The sequence below is a fragment of the Bos javanicus genome, chromosome 7 (assembly GCF_032452875.1).
Source record: "Bos javanicus breed banteng chromosome 7, ARS-OSU_banteng_1.0, whole genome shotgun sequence".
Taxonomy (NCBI): domain Eukaryota; kingdom Metazoa; phylum Chordata; class Mammalia; order Artiodactyla; family Bovidae; genus Bos; species Bos javanicus.
In genome coordinates, this window is record NC_083874.1 from 80,679,777 (window position 1) to 80,707,690 (window position 27,914).

A 27,914-nucleotide genomic window follows, 5' to 3' on the forward strand; every position below is an offset into this window, starting at 1 on the left:
TTGATGAGGGACCAAAACCTGATTTGGTGAGAAGGGGAATTGGAATTAGAGTTAGTGTAGAAAACTATTTCAAGGAGGGTTGCTATAAAGAGGATCAGAGAAACAGAGTGGTACCTGGAGGTAAATAAAGAAATATAAAGTTGTGTGTGTGTTTGTGCATGTGTTTAGATGGGATAAAAATGACACCAACAGTGATGAGGCGGCGGGGGGAAGGGATATGGGAAAGAGAGGGAAGAATTGCTGGAGCGGGTACTTGCACAGGCAGAAGTGGATAGAATGTGGTGAACAAGTCAAGAGCTTGACTTTAAGTGGGAGCATGGACAGGGAAGGAATAATACCTGGACACATCGTGTGGTTAGGAATCAAGGATAGCAAGTGGCAGTGCTGATGGGAGGGAAGTGCTGGAGTCAGGGAAGAGAGGGAAAGGTGTGAAATGATAATCAAGGCGAACAGGGCAGTGAATGGATGAGGGAAATGTAATAGAACTGCAGATATTAGGCTTGTGGCTATGACTTTACAATGAGACTATTCAGGATGGTTTTATGTTGTTCTTAACCACCTTCAGCTGCATAGGTGCAGGTAAAGAGTGGGCAAAGGGTTGAGTTTAACTAGTATTGGTGTGTATGAGGCTAATATGATGAACTGAAAACAGAAGGGAGTTGAAGGTGTGTGTAAGGAAGGGGTTATAACACTGAACCATGAGATCTAAACTGTGGAGAATGGGAAATGATGTTGTGAGGGGATTTTGGTCAGTAATAAGGCAGCAGGATCAATGGTCTCGGGTCCTGATGGTGGGAAGGGATTTGGGGAGTCAGGTTTCTAAAGATAATGAACTCGGAGGTAAGAGGATGGTCACAGAGCAGTGTCCCTGAAACTGAGATAAGGGAGAGGATGCGGTTATGGACAACGAGACGGTCTAGGATACGATTAAGAGAGTGTTGTCTGAGGTCAGTGGAAGACAAGACCTTCGGAGAAAGAGATTCAAACACCCGAGAAAGGCCAGGTCATTGGAATGTTGTTTGTGCGCATATTGGAGTCACCAAGAATTGTTTCACCTGTTTTCTATTTAAATACCAAAATATGAAGGTAGATATTCCAGTTAGTTTTCAGTGTAGGCAAGAGGAACCTCCTCTGTGATTGGAGGGAATTCACTGCTTATAGGTTCCTTAGGAAGGGCTGGGGCACAAGTCAGACAGCAGGCCTGGACCACTGAATTCAAGGGCACAGCACCACAAATACAACCCAGAGGTTAGAAAACTACTGCTTCCGCTGTTGCCACCGCAGCGGCCTCTCAACCACATCAGACTGGTGCCTAGAAACTAGACCACTGAGGCTAGGCACTGAAATTGCCCCCAAAGCACATGTGCATGACTGACTTTCAGTAACAGGAAGATGGCCTCTGCTGCTGCCTTTCATGTCTTACTATGTGCGTCCATGGGTGGGACTGAATTTACATCTAGAACCCTCTCTGCAAGGGACTCTGGAAAATGTAGTTTTAGTTCCCCGTCCTCTCTACCTAGAAGGACGATGGAATGGAGATTGAAGGACTAATCTACAACACCTACCAAAGTAGATTTGGTTGAAATCCTAAAACAACAAACACCGCTTAGTTAAAATTTCTATGAAAGAAAACAAATCACAGTCTACAAGGAGCATCTATCGTGTTCCATGGGCCATTCACAGAAAGTAAGGATTTCCCATTGATGTTTCTTGTTGTGGACTTTGACTTATAACAAACCCAAGTATGTCACTGACATGAATAATCCTGTTTTTGGTTGTGTTGATGTGTTAGTTCAGAAAAACCTTCAAAAGCTCGTTCCAGTAGATTAATTCTAGTGAGGAGAAAGCAAATATTACTTTGATAACTCCCCTTCTTAAACCTTCTAGAAGTTTGGATCTTTAATTGATGCAATCTTCATTCTAATATATTTATGTAGGCTACATTCTTTACAGAAGATTCCTTTACCTTTCTGGCATGAGGGTTTTAGGAGTGGTTATGGTAGAGGTCTGTCAAGTCTTCTCTCTGTCAAAACTCATTTTAGTGAAAGAGAGAGAACGTTGGCTGAATTATCATTTAGAATTAAATCTGAAGAGAAGGATCTTAACTAATTTTCTGATTATCAGTTGAAGTGCTACATCCTAACAGTAGAAAGCTGTTTTTATCAATATTATAAGTTGATAAAGAGGGCTATATGACACTGATTTGGTGCTTACTGTCTTCCAGTATTTGGGGCTTAGCTCAGAATTTTCATTGAGGTTTTAGTGTTGTTGAAAGATAAACTGCTTTCTGGGGGCTGATATAATCCATGTCTTTATTGATTGTATGGTTCCAAGGCCCTCAGAGACATGTATATCATGTACTTAAGGCTTTAAGGATTCAGTGAACTTCTTTAACAAACTAGATACTTTATAGTGATTAAATTATATTATTTTTTCCATTTTTTTTTATAGTGAAACAATCATGTTTCTTCACGAAATATTTCATCAAGGACTGAAGGCAAGAATAGCCAACTGGCCTACTTTAATTTTAGGTAAGTGCATGCTTTGAAAAGTTTCTCTTAATGTGGCTGCAATAAAGAGTAAAACAGTTTCAATGTTATTCATCCTAAATTGTTTGAACTTCCCTGATGACCTGGGAGCTTCTGTGGGCACGGGGACTCTGCCTTTTTGACTCTTCCCCGTGGCCCGTCAAGGTTCTTTGGGGACTAGAGTTGGGCTCTGCCGAGGGGTGCATTCTACCAGGTCAGTCATTCTGGCATCTGCACTGGGCTGTGTAGCCTGAAACCTGGCTCCGGGGGCCGCTCTCTGCCATTCCTGCAGAGTGAGCAGTCTGTCCCTGTCCCGTGGGTAATTTACTGAGAGACGGCCATGTTTGCTTCTTCTTTCCAGCTGATCTGTTTGATATTTTGCTCCCCATGCTGAACATTTATCAAGAATTTGTGCGTAATCACCAGTACAGCCTCCAAGTGCTCGCCAATTGTAAGCAAAACAGAGACTTTGACAAACTCTTAAAACAGTATGAAGCCAACCCTGCCTGTGAGGGGAGGATGCTGGAGACGTTCTTGACATATCCAATGTTTCAGGTAAGTCACCCAGGATGTGTCTTATAAGTCACTGATTCCAGCTCGATGTGACTGATACCCAGTGTGACCAGCATGAGATGTGCAAGTGTTCCGTGTGGGAGGTTGTGACACCTCCTCTGTCATCTTGAGCTTGACCCTGAGATAAACAAATCTTTGCCACACATTCTCTCCAGTCTGTCTAGTGTTTGTAAGAAAACCAGGCATTTTTGAGACAATTAAATCAGGAGTGATTTTTTTTTTTTTAAAGCAGCACAAATTTCACTCTGCAGAAAGATTCCTCACAGACCTCTTCCATGGAGTCTCCTCCTCCAGCATGTTTAAAAATATTATTGGGTTTACAGAAATAGGCTGCCGTGCAAATGTTCCAGTGCGGGCTGGTTGCATAAAAGGTTCTGGGGCCGGGGGGTGGGGTGGGGGGTAGGAAGGACTGCTGGGAAGGTGTTTGTTTTCCTGCCCTGTTCTTGTTGCTGCCGAGTCTCCCTTGGCTGGAGCTCTGCAGAACGCAAGAAGAACCTTCCCCATCACAGAGGCTGTGGGGAGACGAAGGAGCCAGAGGCTCCTGGCCCCTAGTCAGGTTGCTCCAGTGAATCTAGGGCTTGTCCCGACCTTCACTTTTGGGGGTTAGAGCAACCCCAAAGATCAAGTACACTTGCGCCTTTCCTGTATCTAAGACTTCACCACTCTTTAGTGAGAGCTGCAGAGGCCAAAATGTGAATTGAATCTCCTATCCTTTTAAAAAGTGTTGATTTTGTTCTTTTGGAAAAGCATCGAGTGTTCCCGTTGTGGAATTTGTGGGGCTTCAATCCAGCCCTCCAAATTGTTATGTGGCAAACCGACTCTTCTAATCATGTGTGTTATGGTTTCTGTGGAGGGCTTTGTCCCTCTGAACGGATATCTCTGACCTCAGCTGATCGTTTCATAGCCTCTGAGAGAGATGCTGCTCTGGTTCATAATTGTTTGTCTTAAAGTTTGTCTCTCCTGCTTGAAATCCTGGAAGTCACTGTAGAAGTTTAGTAAGATTTTAAAAAATCAAAAGGATGCATGTGTAACAACTTAAGTATAGTGAAACTTTGTAATGCCCTTGTGTTTTTTCTTTACCATGGAACTGAATTGTTTAACTCTTTGCCTCTCTGAACAAATATTCCATAAGAGAAACTACAAAGAAAAAAATGAGTTTTAAAAACCTTATACAAAATTATAATTTGAGATTTTGTTTAGAGTGAAACAAAATTTTATTCAATGTTCTGAGATTCTATTTGAATCTTTGGCAATTAGCTCTAGGTTATGATTAAATTCTCTAAATCCTGTCTGCCTAGCAACCCTCAACTCAGGTGGATAAACAAAGGTAGGGTTGTGAAAGATGCATGGAACATTCAGAGAGGAACCTCACTCCCTTCCTGAAAGCCCACGAATGCCTTTTCAAGTATTGTTTATTTCCCTTCGTGTGTCTCTCAGTGGTTTAAAATGCAAGAACTGTACTTGAATTTTAGATCAGGTGTCCAAACAGTTGAATGTAGGGCCTTGGAAAGGCCTTTGGATTTCTTAAAAATGCTGAGATAGTCTTCTTCTAACCTTCTTTTCTCCGCCTGGAGTTTAAGCCCAATAACAACAACTTGGCATTTTGATTGATCCCAGGGAATGAATTCCCATAATGTCCAAAAGGGACCATTGGATTGGGAGTATTTAGGAGACCTGCATGTCCTGCTCTCCCTTCAGTGGTAGCATTGGGAAACTTAACTGAACCAATCTGAATTTCTGTTTCTTAAGTTTAAAATTGGGACAGTTGAGCTCTAAATATCTCCCAGAGCCCTGGCTCTCTGGGGGACCAGACTAGAAATTTGAGCTGGGTAACTAACTAACCTTCTAAGTCTCAGATCCCTCCCTCCAGATCCTAGAATTAAGCTAAAGGGTCAGATGTTGAGATTGTCTGTTTTTTTTTTGAGACTAGGGTAACCAGCGGGTGCTGGAAGAAGCCTCAAACTTAAAAGAATTTAGCCAGAATTGGTGCAACTGCAAGAAATGTGCAAATTGAAAGAGCTCTGAATTCTGCTCTTATTTATTTGCTTCTCCAAAACTGTTTTCCTTCTCTCTAGCTATTTTGAACAGACCAAGAGCAGAAAACGTTGGAGTTGCTGCCCAAATGCCTTATTCTCCCTCCTGTCTTCTTCCTAGGAGAGACCACGTAGAACACTTGGGAGAAAACTGCCCTTTCTAGAAACTTGAAGGTTTTTCTTGCTAGGTTCATTCTATACTTCTTGTTCCCTTTGGGTCCTTTGCCTGAGGAACCCTGAGGCGTTTGCTCCCTCAGATGGTCTGCTTCCCTCTGCATAAATTGTATTAGCAGTGGTACTTCTGCACATCTGCCTTGCTCCAATGTAAGCTGGACACCTTGGGGTAAGATCAAGAGTGTAAGAGGTGACCTTAGCTCGTACTGCCAAGAGGCCACTGCCGACTCTAGATATGGAGGCAAAAGTTGGTATGGGGGCCAAAGGAGGAAGAGAAGTAAATGGAAACTTTTAGCCTGTGTATATTTAGAGAAGTGTTATATTCCACCTCTTCTGGGCTGTTTGTTGAGTAGGTCAGTTGTTACTGTGAGTGAATTAGGCTGAGCTATGGAAACATGGAGGAATTATAGTGAATGTATCCTTAATTGATGATGCAGTGAATCGGACTATAGTCCAATAGTCAATTGGACTATTAATATCAGACAAGAAAGTTTGTGTTACCAAGATATGTGTTATAGACAATACAGTAGTGATTAACTTAATTTTTATTTAGCAAAAACTGGTTTGGCTAGTACTATTTAAATTGTCTTCAGCTGCTCATATATCCATAGATGAGCAAATCATGAAATATGCTTCTGAGAAGGACAGTGCTGTTAGAGGTCCTCCAGGAAGTAACCACTTGCTTCTCTACTTACCTATTTACTGTAACTAAAGAGCAAGCTAATTAGTGTCTAAAGGTGACAGTATTATTTCATAATTGAAAGAATTATGATTCATCTAGACAATACTTACTATGATCCTTGGGTTTTGGGGGGTGTGTGTGCGCACTGAGTCATATGTGACTTTTTGTGACCCCATGGGGTGTGTGTGTGTGTGTGTGTGTGTGTGTGTGTGTGCGCGTGCATGCACGTGCATGAGCGCTCACTCTTATCTGACTCTTTGCAACCCCATGGACTGTAGCCCACCAGGTTCCTCTGTCCATGGAATTTTCCAGGCAAGAATACTGGAGTGGGTTGCCATTTCCTCCTCCAGGGGATTTTTCCGGCCCAACCCAGGTATCGAACCCTTGTCTTTTACATCTCCTATGTCTCCTGCATTTGCATGTGGATTTTTTTTACCGCTGCACCACCTGGGAAGCTCCAAGGTCTTTTGCGGGGACAGATTTATAATCAGTTCTTGAATATGTCAGATGAGCTCTTTGGAGCGCTGTCCATTTCTCTCTGCAGAAGTCCTTCACCTGCTTTTTGGTCGTTTCAGGCTTCTTGGTTTCTCTACCAGAAAGTGAGATGGGCCAGTTACTTTCAAATCCATCCACTTGACACTTAGCCAAGGAGCTTTCTAAAATAGATTTAATGATTTGGGGAGGACCATGAAGCTATTGACTGAGCTTGGTTTTGTGGATTTTCAGAACATTATAAGCAGTCAGGCTCTCCCACTCCTGCCCTCCACTTGTTATGAAAAATTGAGTACCTTAGCTATTGATTGCCTTGATTTTCTTGTAGAACTACTAACTTAGAGGCAAACTTTTATCAGTCATGGCATTGTACAAAAGGGATATTTGAAAGCATACTTATCCCAGCAGCCTTCACCAAGAGGAATGGCCCAACCAGCTGTCTTAGTGAGAAGTTTATGGGGTAGAGAGTAACAAAGCCTCACATTAGCTTCAGAGGAAGGGTTCTCTTGTGACCCATCCTCCTATAACTGAGGATACTACACTTCCAAAACCCTGACTTGATGACAGTCTCTAGGACATGATCCTAGAGTATGAACTGCTGATAGATGTCTGTGCTTAGGGCACTGCCCTCTGTACCCATGGGTGATCTGGGTATGCAGTAAATATTAGCAAATGACTCAGTGAAGGCAAGAGAGGAACAGCAGATTTGTAGATAGAGCTGACAAAGCCTCAGGTCAACATGAAAGGAGCTACCCACAGAGTCTGGGAAGCTGCTTTACTTTCTTCATTCTTAGGGGTCCTTTCAAAGGCTGAGTAAGACCCCCCAGTCCCTGCAGAGACACCCACTAGACTAGTGCACTGGTCAGAGCTGGGCTCATGGTTGGCTCTGCCATTTACTGTGAGGCCACTTTGGGCAAGTTATGGAACCTCTTCATGCTTTGTGTCCTTGTCCATAAAGTGGGGAAATGATCCTTATGTTTTGCTGGAGGATGGATGCAAACCTCAAACTCCCAATCTGACCCATAGCGGACAGCATTATGGTAGCTGTTGTTCATGCAGGTTTTTATTAAAATTAAACCCACTGCCCCTGCTTTCTAACAATTTTTTGTTTATAAGCCAGTAAAAAATATGTCAAGTTAAATCAACATATTTAACTTGAGTTAATTCTTCATTGTGTTCTATTAAATCCTCCACAGGGTTGGTGGCGTTTCTGCTTTTGAGAGAATTCAGATAGATAGTCTGTTCATTAATAAAAGCATAAACAAATGATCTAATTAAGCAATACTGCTTACTGCTAGAAGGATGAGTTGAGGTAAAGCGGGATCAGAATGTAATAAGGGTAAACATATCTTTTCCCACATTTTGATTCTTAAAGAGAACATTGCAATAGGATTGTCTATTAAAAAATTGTAAACAGACAAATAAATCTAAAATACAGACTCAAGTGACTTGCTGATAACTGTATCTTTTCCCCTATGAACCAGTTTTCAAAAATTATGATTGAGAAATATATGATTATATTAAAAATCTAAAGAAACAGTTGTTTCTTTGTGCCTTATTATCTTCATGTGTTCTTGGTTGTTGGGGGCCAGAGTGAGGTACTCCGCCCATGGCAAAGGTCATGAGGAAGGAGGCTCGACATACGCAAAGGCGGGATCGAGCCTCAGGAGTCCCCCTGGAAATCCTCGAGCGTCTACCCCCATAACCAGAGCCTGCCTACTTTACTACTTTGTGCTCTTACCTACACCTCTGACTTTACAGGGGGCTGTCCCCCACCACCTCTTTCGGAGAAGGAGTTAACCTAGAGCTCCAGTCAATAAAAACTCTTGGGTGTGACAAGAGTGTTTTAACCTACAAACTCCTCTGAAGGTTCTCTAGCCTGCCTGACAGGCTCGTCCAGCCACATGTGATTGCTCACAGCCTCCCAACCGTGAGAGGCACAAGATGCTTTAAACCTTCTAAAAACAGGTTCCTTAGAAAAGTTAGAAAACTATTAGTATAAGTATAATGGGCTAATTAGAAATTGTGTTGGTGAAGGGTTTTTCATTTGTTGAGCCAACGTTTGTTGCTAAGTCTCCATATCCCCTGACCTTACACACATTAATGAATATATAGAATTAACCTTTGATATTAATCACGTTAGACCTTAGGCTAAGTAAATTCTTTCCTTAACTAAAACCCACTACACCCTCACCCTGTAGGAATGTAACTTTATTTGGGTGGCGTCTGTTTTGAGAAATAAGTGTCCTGATTGACTGACCGCTGTCACAAGGAGAGGGTCGTAAATTGTCAGCAGGCCCCCCTGGCCAGAAGATGATGTAACACCCCTAAGACCTCTGTATACATTTGTATGAAGCACCTGACTTTGATAAAAGTCAGGACTGCTGACCCCGCGTGACTTTTGTATAACATCTCAGTGTATAAAAACAGACTCTGGAAAATAAAGAATTGGGATCAGTTTCTCGAAATACTGGTCTCCCCATGTCGCTCTCTCTCTCACTCTGGCTGAGTCTCCATCTGGAGCGCGGAACCCACCATGCTTACTAAGTATGCCTGGGCTTCTAAGATCCGACCGGGGAGGCCTCAGTGTCTCCTCTCCTTCGGGAGAACGGAAGGACGCCTGCGGCCCACGTAAGTGGTGCAAACTTCTTGTCTTGAAGTTTTATTGGTCTTCCGCGTAAACCAAGCTACTCAGCCTCTTTTCTCCACTGAATTTTCCTACTGAGCTATCCTTATTCTATTACTCTTTATATCTTTAATTAATATCTAATTGAAGCTATTGTATCCTGATCCTCGCCTATGCCGTCTCTCCTTCGAATACCCTGGATCAGCCAGGGCTGGTCCCCGGCACTTGGTGAAGTTTTTGCGTGTGTGAGGTTTGAAACATAGTTCATTTTAAATGTATTTCTTAAAAATATTTGTTTGTGGGGATTCAAACAAATGTTTGAAGCCTAATATTCAAACTGAGTGGTCCAGTGGCTGACTCCGCACTCCCAATGCAGGGGGCCTGGGTTTGATCCCTGGTCAGGGAACTAGATCCCAGATGTGCAGCTAAGACCCAGTACAGCCAAATAAATAACTACTTTAAAAAATATATTTGTAAAACAGCCAGACGTGTCAGAGTAGAGATGAGCTCTTCAGAAGTGGTGATGGTGCAGTAGAGAAGGTCTAGTGTTACTCACCCAGCCCTCCTTCTCACGCTGGCCTTGCTTTGCTTCTAGATCCCCAGGTATATCATCACGCTTCATGAACTCCTGGCTCATACACCCCATGAGCACGTGGAGAGAAAAAGTCTGGAGTTTGCGAAATCCAAACTAGAGGAACTGTCCAGGTACGTGAAGAATTTATAATAAAGGCTTCATATGGCAAAGTAGCATGTTAGTCTTTTGTGAAGACCTGATGTAGACTCTGGGAGTTGGTGATGGACAGGGTGGCCTGGCGTGCTGTGGTCCATGGGATTGCGAAGAGTCGGACATGACTGAACTGAACTGAATGTTTATGTCCACGGGAACAAGAAGCAAGACATAAGCGGCTTCTCAGATTTCCCTGAACATTAAATGCTAGCTTCTGAGATGGTGCTAAATCAGCATGCACATTAATTTTAACCAAGAAAAAATTATATATATATAACATTTATATAATAAGTATAATTATATATATATAAAATCTTTGAGAATGATTTTATGTCATTTAAGTTTATATAATTGAGATTAGACACATTTTGGTTTAAGTTTGAAAAGATTCACATTTCTTTCATTATAATAGGAAGATGGTTAGTTGCGTTTTTGTATGCATATTTGGTAAGAAGTTGGAGAATGTATATTTTCGATTGATCGGTGACTTTTCAGTGTTTCAGGCATTTCTTTACAGCTGTGTTCCTTTAACTTATAAGGGACAAATATAAATAGTGTATTTGGTATAAAGGTCTCTAGTTTGCTCCACCTCTAAGAAACGGCGTCCTAATTTCAATGAAAGAAGCTGTTCATAAAATAATGTGTTGCTTTCCTATTGCGTTTATAAGCAACGGTTCCAGAATACTCCATTTGCTTTGCTTTGAGTCATGACTTGATGAAGGTTAGAAGTCCAGTGTGACTTAACCTACATCTCCAGTTAAACTGATACAAGGTCAAACACTTGCTTCCCAGATGGAGCTCTGTTGCTTACCCACTGGGATAATAGAAGATCTCTCACTGTGGTCCTGTATTGTATTTGACAGGGTCATGCATGATGAAGTGAGTGACACCGAAAACATAAGGAAGAACCTTGCCATAGAAAGAATGATCGTCGAGGGCTGTGATATTTTGCTGGACACCAGCCAGACTTTCATCCGCCAAGGTAAGTCCCTGTTCAGCGGACTTACCAGCTAAGTGGTCTCTGTACCCGTCACCTATCACAGGCAGATCCAGGAAAGCGTGGTGGAGCAGGCTTGATTAGGCTGTTTGCTTGATGCTGTTCGTGCAGGACGTCCCCATGGCCTTGGCCGAGGCTGTGGTTGAGGCCCACCTTTGTGCTGTTTCTTTTCAGGGGCCATGAAAAACAGCAACACAATACTAGTAAAGCACGAGTGGGACAGTAAGTTACATTCTGACTGGACCCTGCTCCTCAGTGGACCGGACATTCTCTACAGCTCCAAGGAGGACAGATTGGTCTGGCCGACTGGAGTGGCAGTGCCAGGTGGTGACGACATCCAGGCAAAGGCCCAAGAGAAACTTGCCTCACTCAAAGCCCTTTCCCATAGGAGAGGGGACAATGTCCGCAGTGAAAACAGCTGTCTCTTGTTCCCATTTTTCATCAGCACTTCCGGATCGGCCCCACACGATATGACTTGATTCAGTTGGTAACTCCAGTTGCTAGATGAAATGTCTCAACTTGCCCTGCCATACTTTGGCGATGGCCAAGGTATCACGTTTGAGGGGTGTGCTTTGGGGGCATCACCCAGTAAATTAAGCCTTTGAAGAGTGGAAGATATTTATGCTGGAAACTGTAGAGAAGCTATGCCATGACAGTGCATATTCCTCTGTGGTTCTTATTACAAAGTACACGAAGTAAACCACACTTGAAATTCTTTGCAAGTGCGTAGGTGTCCTGAGGGAGGGGAACATGCCCTCACAGAGTCGATTTCAGGCAGTATATTGCACACAGTCATAATTTTGAACTTGGGGAGGAGTGGCATATACATTTGGAACTCCAATTAACCTTTAATGTGGTTTCTGTTTATAATGTGCCAATATTAATTGAAGATATTTGCATTTCTAGTGCCTACCAAAATGTGCTGCCTGAAACATTTTTTTTACCTCATCAAACAAGACATTATTTGTGCTGCACACATTAATTTTTGCACAGAACACTTAAAAAATTTAACACATGCTGTTCTATTTTCCATTATTTATTTACAAGGAGAGAAGTCACACATATGTTAAAGTTTGAAAGTATATTTGAGGATATGATACCTTTCGCATTTTTGACTTGAAGTATTAATTTTTCTTTAAGTAATAGTGGACTATCATGCTGACAACACCAGGCCTTCCTAATTCCCCCTCCATTCCTCTTCACAGACTGCGTCCCTGTATTGGCTTCCTGCCTTCCTGGCATTGTCTGCCTCTGTGCCTTTACATGTGTAGGCCCCTGGAGACCAGGGATTCCCTCATCCATGTTTCTGGTGCCTGTGGAAGGTCCTCTTGTCCTGCTAGGCTCAGATCAGAGCCTTTTAAATTTCCTCATCTTCCCCTCCTCTCCCCTCCAGTGTGAATGAGTGTACTCTCCTCCTTGTTTCCAAGAGCCCTTGCTCCTGGTGCGTGCATCTCGTCTTCTTCTACGTGTTTGCTTGCCTGTCTGTCCCGGCAACTGTAGCTCTGCAGGGCACTATTTATGAATTCTCTCTTGCCTAGTTCAATGCTTTCCATTATAGGCATCTGGAAAATGGACAATGGGTTAAATTGAATTGCTTGTTGAACTGCAGTTTTGAATGTCAGCTGTTTTGTTTTGTATTTTTCTTATGTTTGGAGTCCACCGAAAAATACTTACTATAGGACTTGAGCTTTGTAATATGTGAAAATGGAAACAAAAGTTTTTATAACTAGTATTCAATTTCTGAAAGGACTTTGGATTGATGAGTATTATTATTACACATAAACGTTTACTATATCTCTAAGTTGGAAAAAGCATCTATGGTGAAAAATGCTGGAAGGTTGAATACAGTGAAGAAATCGTATTTTTTTTCCTTGCACCAGGAAAACCAATCATGAGCCACCCCTCTCTTTGATTCACGTCTAGATTTTATTTATTGCTTCTTCTGAACCACATGTTTGAGGCGCTTTTGTCAGCTATTAATATATCTGATGTTATTGCTGTATTGACGTTGATATTAATGATTTGCCTTTCAGCAGTATTTTTCTGTGTTGTTTGGTTTGGTTAGTCTGTTTGGGAATTATTCAATAAAGGTGGTTTAAAAAGAAATCAGGCCTTAATCTGAAAGTAGAAGATAATCCAATTACAGTCAATTTGGAAAGTTTGTGTTGTTTTGCTTTGGTTGCAACAATTATTACTTTTACTGCTGCTGCTGCTGCTAAGTCGCTTCAGTCGTGTCCGACTCTGTGCGACCCCATAGACGGCAGCCAACTAGATACGTTCAATGCATGAGTGCAAACATATATGCATAAATATGTGTGTTTTCGTCTCAAAATGAATTTTAATTCTGAGGACTAGAAAAAATAAGGTCGTCTGAAAGCTCCCCTCTGAACAGGGGTGATAGCCAATCTTGAATGTCAATCCGTGGGAATTCATTGATTGAAATAGCTTATTTTTTATAAACTGATTCCAATTACTAGATAGTTGATGAGTATGATGCAAAGGACTGTGTCATAGCAGTGGTCTGACATTGTCATTTATTTTCAAAATCTTTTCAAAGTTTCTTGAGCAAATGTTGTACATGTTTGAGGCAATAATAGACAGTATAGCTAGCTCCATCATGGAGGTCAAATCCTGTCTCCTCCCTTTCCTTGCTGTGTGATACTGGACAATTTACTTAACTTCTTTTAGCCCCAGTTTCCTTTCTTTGTTGTTTAGTCAGTATGTCATGTCTAACTCTTTTGTGACCCCATGGACTGGGGCCCACTAGGCTTCCCTGTCCATGGGGTTTTCTAGACAGGAATACTGGAGTGCGTTGCCATTTTCTTTTCCAGGGGATTTTCCTGATCTAAGAATCGAACCTGCACCTCCTGCATTGGCAGGCAGATTCTTTACCACTGAGCCACCAAGGAAGCTCCTTCCTCTTTTTAAGTGGGGTTAATAGTAGTACCTGTCTTTTAGGGTTGTTGTGAAAATTAAATGTTCATAAAAATGACTGGAGTCAGAGAAATTATGACATAAACTTTAAAAACCAAGATCTAAATTTTGGAATAAGTTTCTATTTTCAATAACATGAAATATATATGAATATTTTTTAGAAGATAAAGGCACTGTAAGTTGACATTTTGTGCAAAATCCATTATATATAGTCATCGTTGTCTGGTAGAAAGGTGAATTAGGAAAAGCAAATAGAGTGACTGAATTTAAAGCTAAATGCATCAAGAATGAAACATGAAACTTTCCGGTACTTTAATCATTTCCAGATTCAAAATCATGTACTTTCAATGTACCAGTGTTCTTTGAAATTGTAACATGCGGTCTGGAAATAGTTTCACCTATTCAAATGCCTAATCCAATAACCTGGAAATTGCTCTTCAGTCTTTTTAACTACTGAATGGAATAAGAATAAGGGCTTTAGCCAGTCTCAAATGCCACACCATGGGAATTTCGTGACTGAAAAACAAGTTTTTTTATAAGTTGACCCCAGTTATTAGATTAGACTGATGACAATGGTAATGCAAAGAATCATTAAGACTAATGATTTCACTTATTTGTAATAACTAAAAAGTCTAGTTGTTTCTAGTAATAACTAGGAAATTTAGAAATTTTCAAGTCTCATAGTTGTGTTGAAACATCATGTCAAACATAAGATGAAATGTGAAAAAAAACCACTTAACATATTTTTCAATATTATTTTATAAACCAGTGTTGAAATTGTTCACTTCTAATTCAGATGTACAGATTTCTGTGCATACCTAATGCATATAGTCTCTTATTTGGATCCAAGATGAGCAGTTATAGATTAGGCATATTAGTGTATAGCTGCCAAGGAAACATTTGGTTTTTTACCTCAAAGCTAAAATTCACAATAATGACTAATACATGAGTTACCAGTGTATTTTAAAATTTCCAACTTACAGAATCATTAAATACTAGAAGCACTTACCCACGAGCACATTATTATTCAGTTTTCTTAGCCTCGGTTATATCCTTTCTGAAAACGACCCTTAAGCCCACTTGTCCACCTGTCTCTGCTGCAGTCTTCCACTCGGCCCTAACCCATCTGTCTGGATGACTCATGACCGCCCATGGCAAAGCTAGAACTTGCTGTCTTTTCCCATCCATTCCCTTTCTGACTTTCAGTTTTTATGTTGTTGAATCCACCGCCGTCTCCTGGCCAGGATAACCCAGGTCCTCTGAAAGATCTCTGGCTTTGATTCCACCAATGGGTCTCACGAGTACAATCCTTCTGTGGCTATTACTTGCTCATTTACTCCTCTAAGCGTTCTGTCTTCTGCTTTTTCACTTTTCCTTTATTCCTCATATTTGATTACTTGCTCCCTGGCTCTCTGCCAGTTTGCTCCCACCTACTTCTCTTGCTTGTTGCCCATTCCTATCACTGCAACCAAGCCCTTCCCCGTCCCCATTCCCCAGTCCCACGCCCTCCCCCAGGACTACCTCTGTGTTATTCTTTAGGCACCAAATAGATGATGACTGTGCCTCTGTCAGGCAGCCCTCTTAAACACTCACCTGAATGGGGGGCATTCAGGGACCCATAGAAATTTGGGTTCTTTACTTCCTGCACATCCTTAGATGTCTGTAAAGGTAGGTACTGTTTGGAATAGTCATATGTTAATGTAAGTGTTTTGTGACCCACAATCACAGATTTATATTCCAAAAACACAATAAAAAAAAACCAATCAGGAAACCTAGGAAATGTATGAAGAGGAAAATAAAGTTGCCTACAGTCTCATCTCTTAGTGATGACCTCTGTTCATAATTAAGTGATGAATATTCATTTAATAGTTCTTACGAGGCTGATAGGAGTCTTTGTAAAGCTGCATTTGGGGTAGGTGGTGAATTACACAAATAGTAGAAATAGTAAAATCAAAGCTTTATAAAAAAAAAAGAAATAGTACTGGCTCAGAGCATTTCAGGAGTCAGAGGCAATGTATTTGCAAGCATCTTTCTTAGCATTTTTTGGTTTGATATTTAAATTAGAATTTCCTTTTGAGGAGAGCAGGAGGTCATAATTAGAGTGAAATTATATAAAATCTCTGCTTAGCTTCTTGAATGGAAGAACACAGGAGTGTTCTGCATATAGAATTTATGTGGTTTCTTTTCTATGTAGGTTTCACAAAGAATTTTTATCACATATAATTTAAATGTAACCTGAAATAACTGCCCTTTAAAAACAGCCCTTCACTAAATTGTGTTGAATTGTATAATCTGTGTATTTTTATAATGTACATTTAAAAATGTACATTATAAATGTGCATCATGTTTTTAAATACAAAGTAGGCTATATTAATGCTATTCATCTACCTTTATTGCTTTAGGAAAAACAAATTTGACTTGCTTTTTATTATGTTGTTTTATTACTATATGTAATTATACAATATGTACCCTATTCTTATGTAAATAAATTGATAAAGATCAGATTATGAAGGACAGAAGGCAGAAATGTCTCATTCTTTGAATTCAGTATGGCTTTGTTTTTAAACTTATTTTCCAGCTTATATATAAATAATCAAATCTAAAGTGTTCTACAAAAATAGTAAGAATTGGTGTGACTCTTAAAGCATAGCAATGTATTGTTTCTTCTGCTCAAAGTGCAGGGGATTTGCTTGTTCCGATGGTACAACAAATAATTCCTTGGTATCTTGGGAAACAGGCCCTAGTGTTTTTGCATCAGGAACTGCTCTCACTTGACAGAATTTTAATTACTGTGTGTTCTTCACTTTTGTGATCACCAGGTTCTCTTATTCAAGTACCTTCCGTTGAGAGAGGGAAACTTAGTAAAGTTCGCCTGGGTTCACTGTCTTTGAAAAAGGAAGGAGAAAGACAGTGCTTCTTGTTTACAAAACACTTTTTAATTTGTACAAGAAGTTCAGGAGGAAAGCTGCATCTGCTCAAGGTACTGGTTTTACATGACTATTCCATTTATGTTCCATGCACTCAAGAGGCATCGAGGTTAATTTAATTATGACTTTCCCATGCCTACTATCATAAAATAGATTATTACCGTATCATGATGAGGTAATATACAGTTGCCAACCTTGACATTTACTTTGTTGTCAGTTAAATCCAAAGTAATAGAAATTTAAGTGCAATTGCCATAAAATAAGGCAATTAAAATCATAACCTGGACAAAATTACTAGTTGTTGACTGAGCTCAAAAATCTTGTCAAATGACTGCAGTGTACTGATTGTGTTCTGCTGCTGCTAAGTCGTGTCAGTCCTGTCCGACTCTGTGCGACCCCATAGACGGCAGCCCACCAGGCTCCCCCGTCCCTGGGATTCTCCAGGCAAGAACACTGGAGTGGGTTGCCATTTCCTTCTCCAATGCCTGAAAGTGAAAAGTGAAAGTGAAGTCGCTCAGTCGTGTCCAACTCCTAGCGACCCCATGGACTGCAGCCTACCAGGCTCCTCCGTCCATGGGATTTTCCAGGCAAGAGTACTGGAGTGGGGTGCCATTGCCTTCTCCTACTGATTGTGTAATATTGGCTAAATGCTATTTTATCTTACTTAGTACCAAGAGTGAGAAAACTATGGCCCACAGCTTTCTGCCTCTTTTTAATAATAAAGTTTTATTGGAACACAGCCACAACTCATTTCCTTCCTTATTGTACCTGACTGTTTCATGCTTTTTAAAATGGCAAATTTAAGCAGTGGCAATAGAGATCTAATGGCTTGCAAAGCCTAAAGAATTTACTAGCTGGCCCTTTACAGAAAAAGTTTGCCTATCTGTGCCTTCTGTTATTAATGCCTGAAAATATTATCCAGCATCACAACAGCAGAGTTCTACTGCTTAAGTCACTTACTGGTTGTAGAGTTTTACCCTTTGTTGCTCTGCATTCACTCTGTGGGGCCTCTGGGGTGCCATATAATCTCCCATAGATCGACTCTTTAAATTTTACAGACATTGCGAGTGAGAGTCAGATGGTGGGGAAGAATCATGAAGCTCAATGAATTCAATTACTTTTACACATTTAAATTTAACTTTGGGCTCTATGAAAAATTAGTTTCAAGACTGAATTGCTGTTTATTCTGTGGCAGTTCGAATATAAGGTTTACAAATCACAGCTTCCCAACCTATGCAAGTCTCTCAGCCACTTAATGAAAAATTGGTCTGTTTCCAGACAGGTGGAGTTCTGTCTCTAATAGAATGTACCTTGGTTGAGGAGCCCGATGCGAGCGATGATGACTGTAAGTCACATTCTATCACTTAGAATTATATTAGCATTAAATAGTCCTATGGTTTTTATTCATTGATAGCTAAGAAGAGCTGCTTCAGGAGACAGGGAAGATGTTAAGAATAAATTCCCTGAATTCATTTATATGTGAAAAATTCTGTTGAACCATTTAACCTGTGACCCCAGTTAAGCCATCTTTGGAAGTTTACATTTTACTGAATTTGTCTCGTGATAGTGGCTTTGCAGCAACAGAGAAGAAAGTAATTGAACTAGAATGTTGGAATTCTGTAATTTATGGAAAATTTTTAAAAAGCCATGAATTGACAAGGAGAGCAGGACCGTAGTCTTGAGTAACCCACCGATCTCAGCTTTTTCCTCTGCTTATGAGCTTAACAAAGCCGTCCCCATGCTTGAGAAGTACTGTATCACTAAAAGGAGATTCTGGACTTAAATCACATTGGTTGTATTACTAGGACCTTGAGAAAGCAGTTACCTATCACTCCTATGTTTGTATTCACATCTAATTGTTTGGTTTACGTGTGTTGAAGCCAAAGGTTCTGGCCAAGTGTTTGGACACTTGGATTTCAAAATAGTGGTGGAGCCTGCAGATGCTGCCCCTTTCACTGTGGTCTTGTTAGCACCTTCCCGCCAGGAGAAAGCTGCCTGGACGAGCGACATCAGTCAGGTGAGCAAGTGACTTTGGCCCCAGGTTGGTTTTTGTTTGTGTTTTAAATTTCCCAGCATAAACTTTTGGGACGCAGTTTTAGAGTCAATTTATTTTTATTAGAAAATTACATCTGGTTGCTGTGGTCATTGTCTTCATGTATTGAATCATTTGTTGTTGTTTGTTTACAGTTTACCTAAATGTTGTCACTGTACTTTGTATCCTGGGCATTCTTGTATAAGCCAGTATGCACTTGCGTGGGACAGTGGTTTTGTGTGTTTGTTTGGAGAGTGTTAAAATTGCCCCGTGAGCAGTAAATTCTCCAGTGACCTCATTAGATTTTTTTTTTTTTTTTTTGCTTATTTGTTGCTGAGATAGGAAAATGGTGAGAGATGTAAAAATAGCTAATAAGGACTGTGGAATCAAATAAAAAAAGAGAGAATGCCTGTAGTATGAGGCCTGAAAATGAGTTCCTGTATTTTATATAGAAAAAGTTAGGGAACAGATTTGCTTACCTTTCTTTGATCAGCACTGTCTGGTTAGGGAATTGCTACATTTGTTCAGGATTTGAAAAAAATGTCAAAACTGTGATGATTGGACTTGGGCATTCTTCAAGCCAAGCTCCACATTAATTTTGGCTCCATTAACCAATCTAGGTGAAAAGGGAAGCTGTGAAGGAAAATATTAAAGCTTAATCATCTTCAGAGTTGTTGACTGAAGGATGATTGGCGCAAACAGAAAAGGCATATGTTATAGATCCCATTGTCTTCCTTTTCTGAAGAGCTCTTAGTAATTTATATATGCTTTAGATATAAGTATGAACTATAAATATATCATAGTTTTTCAGATACTTAATTTTTTCTTTTTTTTAAAAAGCAATTTTTTAATATTTTTTAAAATTTTTGGCCTTGTTGTGAGCCATGCAGGATCTTAAGTCCCTGACCAAGGACTGAACCTGTGCCCTCTACATTGGGAGGGCAGTCTTAACCACTAGACCCCAGAAAAACCCCTTAATTTTTTTCTAAGAGACTGAAAAGCAAAAATAGAAAAAAAATGAATGTGCAAGTTAATCATTTTTATATGTCAGAGAAGTTTTACCAGACTTAATTTCATTTGTCCTTTACAATAATATTCTGAAGGTAAGCAGAAACAGTAGTCCCATTTCACAGGTACAAAAACTGAGGTCCAGAAGGTTAATAAGCATTTGTCTGAAGTTACACAACTGTGCTGGGTCATGACTGAAACCTAATCCAGGTCTTTTATTACCACTCTAAATGTCCTCTACTGGAATTCCAGATTTTTACTGCTTTTCTTCCAGGACTGTTGATGATGAATACATAGCTGAAGTCAAGGTGCTTCTTTTCTGGTTAACAAAGAAACAAAAATATGGGATCATGTATATTTGCATAATTACACACTTATGGTGATTTACTAATACTTTCATTAGCTCTAAGCTGTATGAATTAATACTGTAATTAAGTCTGTGGAATGCATCTTTTACCTTAAGAAACTCTGAATCAGTCATTGATTCTGTGAATGTTAACTGAGCAATCACCCTGTGCTCCCAGGCATTGTGTAGGTACTAGGGGTTTGGCAACGATCCCTGCTCTCAAGGAGACAGACAGATTAGTAGAGAAGAAAGGGAAGTAGATAACTTAATGCAACAAAATCGTGTATGTGTTGTGAAGCCAAGATAAGTAGGAAGAATGGGGAGAATTAGAGTTGTAGACAAAGATGTTTTTCCAGCTTCTTATCGTTTCTGCCTTTTGATATAACTGGGGTGCCTAAGATTCAGAGCTGATAAAAACTTTAAGCCATCTTACTTAGGGGGCCAGGTGAGGCATCACTAAGAGAGAAAAGACCCTTGAGGTGTATGAATGATTCTATGCCCAGTCCTTTAAGGAAAGGATCTAATACTTTGCCTCCCAGAAGCAGTGATTCTCTCTACTTAGACTACATTTTAGCAGGAAATGGCAACCCACTCTAGTATTCTTACCTGAAAAATTCCATGGTCAGAGTAACGTGGCAGACTATAGTCCATGGGGTAGCTAAGAGTTGGACGCGACTGAGTACGCATGTAGACTACATCTTGAGTTAGGTGTACAATTTCTTCCTATTTCTCCAAGTTTGTATGGCTAATATACTGGTGTACTAGATTATAGGTACAATTGAATCGGAGAAAGAAACAACAGGAAATTGTGTCTTTCTGAGTGACAGTGATATCATGATATGAAATTACTGTGTTCAGTAGAGCCTTAATATTGTGTGGTTTCGATACTTAAAATTTCAGCCATTCAACAAATATATTTATGCAGTGATAACATATACCAGGAACTATCTCAGTGCTTGTGATATATCATGGACAGGAGAGAACAACAAAAATTCCTTGACCTTGTGTAGCTTACAGTCTAGTGTGGGGAAACTGAAAACAATGTAAAGATAATAAATATATAATATTTTATGTTGGAAGGTGATAGGGCAGGTTGAGAAGGATTGGGCGACTGGAGGTAGGTGTGGGTCAGTACAATTTTGAAAAGGTGATCATCTCATTTTGAAGACAACATGTAAACAAAGACTGTGGCGAGTTATGGAAAATACCATGTAGATATTTAACAAAGGGAAAGTCATTCCGCACAGAGGGAACAGCCTCTGCAAGCACAAGAGTAGGAGGCAGTATATTTTGAGCAATAGCATGAAGGTTAGATGTGGCTGAAGGGGAATGTTGAGAGGGAAAGTAGAAAGGGGGAAGTAATTTCAATGGAGTTGTTAAGTAAGCAGTGGGGTATGGACGCTCAGTGCTTGAAGGGAGGTCCATGTGTGAGACTCTCTGTCATTTAGATGATATTTAAGGCCACAAGACTGTTGAGATCACCTAGAGAGTCAGTATAGATAGAAATGAGGAGAAGCCCGTGGAGTGAGTGAGGAGTCACGGAGAACAGCAAAGAAGAGAAGGAACCAGTAGTGCAATTGGAGGCTAGCCGAGAGGGTGTGGTGTCTTGCAAGTCAAATGAAGGAAATGCATCGAAGAGGAGGGAGTGGCTATGAGCCAACTGCTTCTAAAAGAAGTTATGGTACACATATAAATTGGAATATTACTCAACCATAACAAGGAATGAAATTGGGTCATTTGTAGAGATATGGAGGGACCTAGAGTCAATCAAACAGAGTGAAGTAAGTCAGAAAGAGAAAAACAAACATCATATATTAATGCACATGTGTGGAATCTAGAAAAATGGTACAGATGAACCTAGTTCCAGAGCAGGAATAGAGACGTAAACACAGAGACCAGACAAGTGGACACGGCGAGGGGAGGGTAAGATGCATTGGGAGACTAAGTGTGACATAGGTACACTGTTGTGTGTAAAATAGCTAGCTACTGGGAGCCTGCTGTATAGAATAGGGAACTCAGCTCCGTGCTCTGTGATGACCTAGGGCCTGGGATATGGGGGAGGGATAGAGGCTCAAGAGGGAGGAAACATATGTATGCATGTAGCTGATTCACTTTGTTGGACAGCAGAAACCAGCACAATATTGTAAAGCAATTATACTCGAATTTAAAAAAAAAATGTTGAGCCAGGTAGTGAGTGTTCTGAGATACTTAGTGATTTTCCTGACGCAGGGTTTGAATGGTGGGTGGTGGGGACAGAGTGCTCCACTATCAATTGAGCCTAGTTTACTGCCCAGCAGCCTGCATCTCAACTGGGCTTGTTCTCCACTTAAAACATTTTCATTTTATGGGGGAAACTGTGTGCTATACATACATCGATGAAATCTGTCAGTCCCCCAAACATCCCTCTAGGCATATTCATTATTGATAAAATGAGCCTACAGAATGCTTGAAATGTACCTTTTAATATTTTATCATGTATATGTAAAAATATGGATACAAAAAGGAACCAGAAATACTCCCAACACCCAGATCACTAAATAAATGTTTATCAAAGTGTCTTTCACAGATAATTACCTGAAGTTTTTTTTTTTTTTAAATGCAGATTCCCGAACCCACCTTCCAGACACCCCCTCAGGTTTAACAGGCCCCACTGATCACTTTTTCACAATTACATTTGAGAAACTCTGTTCTGAAAATCAAATATTTTCATCTCTGAAACCTTCACAATCCTGCCATACCAAAATAATTCAACAGTTTGCCTCTAGCTGCATATATGCATCATTTTTTCCTTTTTCATCTTCCTATATTCCTATGAGTTCTTTGTATCGGTGTCTCCTAATGGTAATATATGTTTATTCTACCATGTTAACTTAGACTTCCCTGATGACTCAGCAGGTAAAGAATCTGCTTACCAATGTGGAAAATGCGGGTTCGGTTCCTGGGTCAGAAAGATCCCCTGCAGAAGGAAATAGCAATCCACTCCAGTATTCTTGGCTAGGAAATCCCATGGATAGAACCTGGTGGGCTGCAGTTCATGGGGTCCCAAAGAGTCCAACATGACTGTGTAACTAAGCACGCATCATGTTAACTTACCACTTTTCTAGCTCTTTCTGAATAATTAGGCATACGGGCAATTTCCAAGTTTCAGCACTAATGTATGATGGGGTGGTGCTAGCCATCTTTGCACCGAGAGTTACTCCTCCTTTCAAGGCCCCTTGTTGGTGTATCTTGCCCACAGGTATAGGGCTGGTGAAGGGGGCCTGATCACTTTCATGATTTCATGATTCATGACTCAACAGACTGCCAAAACACCCCAAGAAATATGTAACTCGTCTATTCTAAGTCCTGCCAGTGCTGAATTTTGTCATGTTTGTCACATTTCCTCATTTAATGGAAAAGTGGAATTCCTTCCTAGTGGTTTTAATTACTTCTGCAGTTATCAGTGAGACTGACATTTTCCACCATATCTATTTCTTGTCTGTTTATACCAGATGGACATTTATTTGTTGGGGCTATGCTTGTAGATATCCTTCCCTGTCCTAGGGAAATAAACATTTCTTTCGATCTAAATTATGAATATATTCTCCATGATTTTGTCCTTCTTTTTGTCATTTTTTTGTTTTGCATAATTTTAATTTTTTCTGGCATAATTTGACTCTACCTTGCTAAACCCTTGTACCATGTTATACTAATCACATGTAGCTCTTACTTGAAATAATAAAGTGGTGCCTAAGTATTGACACAATCCCACTTTCACATAGAGAACTCTGTATGAAAATTAAGACTTTTAGCTTTGTCAGGCCTCTCTCTTTGAAGCTGTAATTTTTAGAAGTAACAATTGCTTGAATGATTAATTATACTTTTAGCTCCACCAGCAAGGTCATAATTAACTGTTGGTGCGTCCAACAAAATGTGCAAGTGGTTAATGGTCTTGACCAATAATTCTTCCCTTTTTCATCTATTTATAGGGAAAAATTTGAGGCTGAAGATTTGACCGTTCATTTCAATATAGTGCATTCATTTGTGCATGTCTTACTGTGATACATAATGGAGTATTAAACAGACTTTTCTGTAATTATGGGTATTAACTAAAATGCAGAATTAAAATTCACCTCTGAGCTTCTTGGTTTGGGCAGATGTGTCAAAATATAGACAAATTTGTAGCACACTGACATGCTTCTTCCCTTAAAATAGCTTCTCTGGAATCAATAGGGAATTTTTTACTTTAATATAAAAAGGTGATTTAAGAGAAAAATTGAGTTTACTTTTCTTCCCACTCTTTAGAAGTATTAGGAAGATAGAAAGGTATGGTGATGCAGTAGATTACTAACCTTTGACCAGATACTTCCTTAAGCAGGACCTGCAGAAAAGCCTACTAGAGGGAATTCCCTGGTAGTCCAATGGGTAGGACTCCGCATTTCCACTGCAGAGGGCACAGGTTCCATCCTCAGTCAGGGAACTAAGGTCCCACAAACTGTGTGGTACAGTCAAAAAAAAAAGGAAAACAAAGCAAAACAAAAAAGCCCAACCAACCAAACAAACAAAAACACTGCTGCAAAAGGCATTGTTAGCCTTCCTTCAAGGACCAACTGCTTCAAAATTACCTGGGTCTAACAATCCCACTACTGGGCATGTGCCTAATCACTTAGTCATGTCTGACTCTTTATGACCCCATGGACTGTAGCCTGCCAGGCTCCTCCGTCCATGGGATTTTCCTGGCAGGAATACTGGAGTGGGTTACCATGCCCTCCTCCAGGGGATCTTCCTAACCTAGGGATCGAACCCACATCTTCGATCTGTCTGTAAAAAAAAATTGCAGACAGATTTTTTTTCCATTGAGCCACCATACCCTGAGAGAACCTAATTGAAAGAGATGCATGAATCCCAGTGTTTATTGCAGCACTCTTTACAGTAGCTAGGACAATGTCCATCTACAGAAAAATGGATACAGAAATTGTGATATATATATATATATATACAGACACACACACACACACACACACACACACACACACACAATGGAATATTCAGTTCAGTCACTCAGTCGTGTCTGACCCTTTGCGACTCCATGGACTGCAGCACCCCAGGCCTCCTTGTCCATCATCAACTCCTGGAGTCTACCCAAACTCATGTCTGTTGAGTTGGTGATGCCATCCAATCATCTTATCCTCTGTCATCCCCTTCTTCTCCCACCTTCAATCTTTCCCAGCATCAGGGTATTTTCAAATGAGTCGGCTCTTCGCATCAGGTGGCCAAAGTATTGGAGTTTCAGCTTCAGCATCAGTCCTTCCAATGAACACCCAGGACTGATCTCCTTTGGGATGGACTGGTTGGATCTCCTTGCAGTCCAAGGGACTCTCAAGAGTCTTCTCCAACACCACAGTTCAAAAGCATCAATTCTTCCGTGCTCAGCTTTCTTTATAGTCCAACTCTCACATCCATACATAACTACTGGAAAAACCATAGCCTTGACTAGATGGACCTTTACTCAGCTATTAAAAAAAGAATACATATATGAGTTAGTCCTAATGAGGTGGATGAACCTAGAGCCAATTGTACAGAGTGAAGTAAGTCAGAAAGAGAAAGACAAATATTGTATTTCCAGTTGGGTTAGTGGTAAAGAACCTGCCTGCCAGTGCAGGAGAAATAAGAGATAAGAATTCAAACCCTGGGTTGGGAAGATCCCCTGGAGGATGGCATGGCAACCCACTCCAGTGTCCTTGCCTGGAGAACTCCATGGACAGAGGAGCCTGGCAGGCTACAGTCCTCAGGGTCACAGAGTCAGACATGACTGAAGTGACTTAGCACCAGCAGCAGCAACGCATGTGTGTGGACTCTAGAAAGATGGTACTGATGAATCTATTTGTAGGGTAGGGGCAGCAGTGGAGACACAGACAGAGAAGAGACTTGTGCACCGTGTGGGAAGGAGATAGTAGGAAGAATTGAGAGAGTAGCATGGAAGCATACACATTACCATACGTGAAATAGATAGCTAGTAGGAATCTGCTGTGTGACACAGGGAGCTCAGCCCAGTGCTCTATGACAATCTATAGGAGTAGGATGGGGTGGGAGATGGGACAGAGATTCAAGAAGGAGGGGATATATGTATACCTGTGGCTGACTCATGTTGATGTATGGCAGAAACCAGCACAATATTGTAAAGCAATTATCCTCCAATAAAAAAAATTTTTTTTAATTACCTGGGGCTTTTACAAATATGCATATTCCCAGTCCTCTATCCCCTGGTCATAGTCATCAAAACTGAACTAGAATAGCCATGATCTAGGAATCTGCTTTTGTTATCTTACTGATTTTAAAGTTTATAGTAATTCACATAAATTGTGTCCTTAAAGTTATATGACACCCTGGCTATTTTCATGTCTTTCTCTTTTAACTGAGTGAATTGGATTCATTTTCCCAGGGCTCAATCTCTTCTCCCGAACACAAGATATGTGCTTATATGATTATGAATATATACTTTCAATATAAATATTAATATATTCATACACACATTCATAAATAAAAGTTCTATTGCAGTTTAACTTTCTTTCTGGAAAAGAACTCTTTTCTTCAGTGCAGCAGTACTGAAAATACCAAATGGAAGTGAGATAAAAGCAAAATATTCTGGTTGAAGTAGAATTGGTAAACCCAGGGCCCCTAGGAATCCTATTTGTTCAAAATCATGTTGTCACTGAACCCTGTCTGTGGAGCCTCTAATAGATAAAGAGTCCATTTCAAAACCACTTCTCTGTTATAAATATACCATAATATATTTTATATACACATGTATGTATATGTGTGTATGGGCTTCCCTGGTGGCTCAGTGGTAAAGAATTCACCTGCTAATGTAGGAGATGCGGGTTCACTCCTTGGATTGGTAAGATCCCTTAGAAAAGGAAATGACAACCCATTCCAATATTATTGCCTGGGAAATCCTAGGGACAGAGGAGCCTGGCCAGCTACAGTCCATGGGGTCGCAAAACTTAGCTACTAATCAACAGCAACATATGTGTATATGTGTGTATGTATATGTATATGTATATATATTCATCCATCCCACAGATAGATGTGTCAGTTATCAAAGACCTTTTTGTACAATTAAATGTGATTTTTTTATTACATGGTCTTTTGATCTCTGGTTCAGATTGCATGTATATTTCCTTCTGAGACTTGAGTGTAAGTAAAAAGTTATTTTTATTCCTATTGAAAATAATTTAATGCTTGACACAATGAATCAAATAGATTTACAAAATGAGATCTGACACTGGATAATAAGATGTTCAAAAGTGGTCACATAAATCTTCTCTTTTGGATCTAAAACATTTATCTCAAGTTTCAATTCTGGCAGTGTGGAGGACTGCACCAATTTAGATCCCCTCTGGCTATAAAATCAGAAATATTCAAGTAATGTATGGCAAAAACAATACAATATTATAAAGTAAAATAAATTAATTAATTTTTTTAAAAAAGAAATATTTAATACATAAAATCAGTATAATAAAAAATTTAATTCATTGATGATATTTATAAATATAAAAGGAAATCTCTAGTTGCCAGAAATAACAGGGAAATTTAAAGTCAGAGCAAACAGCATGTAAGCTGAAGACACAGAGACATGAGGATGATTTAAGTCTGGTTATCGGTCCCATGCCTGAGGGGTATTAGCTAAAGGAGGGAGGGTTAGCCTTGGGCCCCTTAAAGGAACTAAGATTTCTGTTTAAAGCCTGAGCATTGGAAGGCGGTCCCATGCATGAAATAAGAACTCAAAAAAAAAAAAAAAATACCCATTTGGCCTGGGAAATCATAAAGAAGTCTGTCTTTGTCTTGGGTTCTGA

The 27,914-nt window shown here is 40.1% G+C and overlaps 1 protein-coding gene across 2 annotated transcripts in view; it reads left to right on the plus strand.

Annotated features, from left to right (window-relative positions):
- RASGRF2 (Ras protein specific guanine nucleotide releasing factor 2) overlaps positions 1 to 27,914 on the plus strand; it is a 257,096-nt gene that overhangs the window by 104,586 nt on the left and 124,596 nt on the right. For both annotated transcript variants that reach the window (XM_061424294.1, XM_061424295.1), the window contains exons 6-12: positions 2,452 to 2,531; positions 2,890 to 3,083; positions 9,704 to 9,813; positions 10,699 to 10,817; positions 16,586 to 16,746; positions 17,972 to 18,038; positions 18,574 to 18,710. In XM_061424294.1, the coding sequence (XP_061280278.1) occupies positions 2,452 to 2,531; positions 2,890 to 3,083; positions 9,704 to 9,813; positions 10,699 to 10,817; positions 16,586 to 16,746; positions 17,972 to 18,038; positions 18,574 to 18,710 (868 nt within the window). The remainder of the gene's footprint in view (positions 1 to 2,451; positions 2,532 to 2,889; positions 3,084 to 9,703; positions 9,814 to 10,698; positions 10,818 to 16,585; positions 16,747 to 17,971; positions 18,039 to 18,573; positions 18,711 to 27,914) is intronic.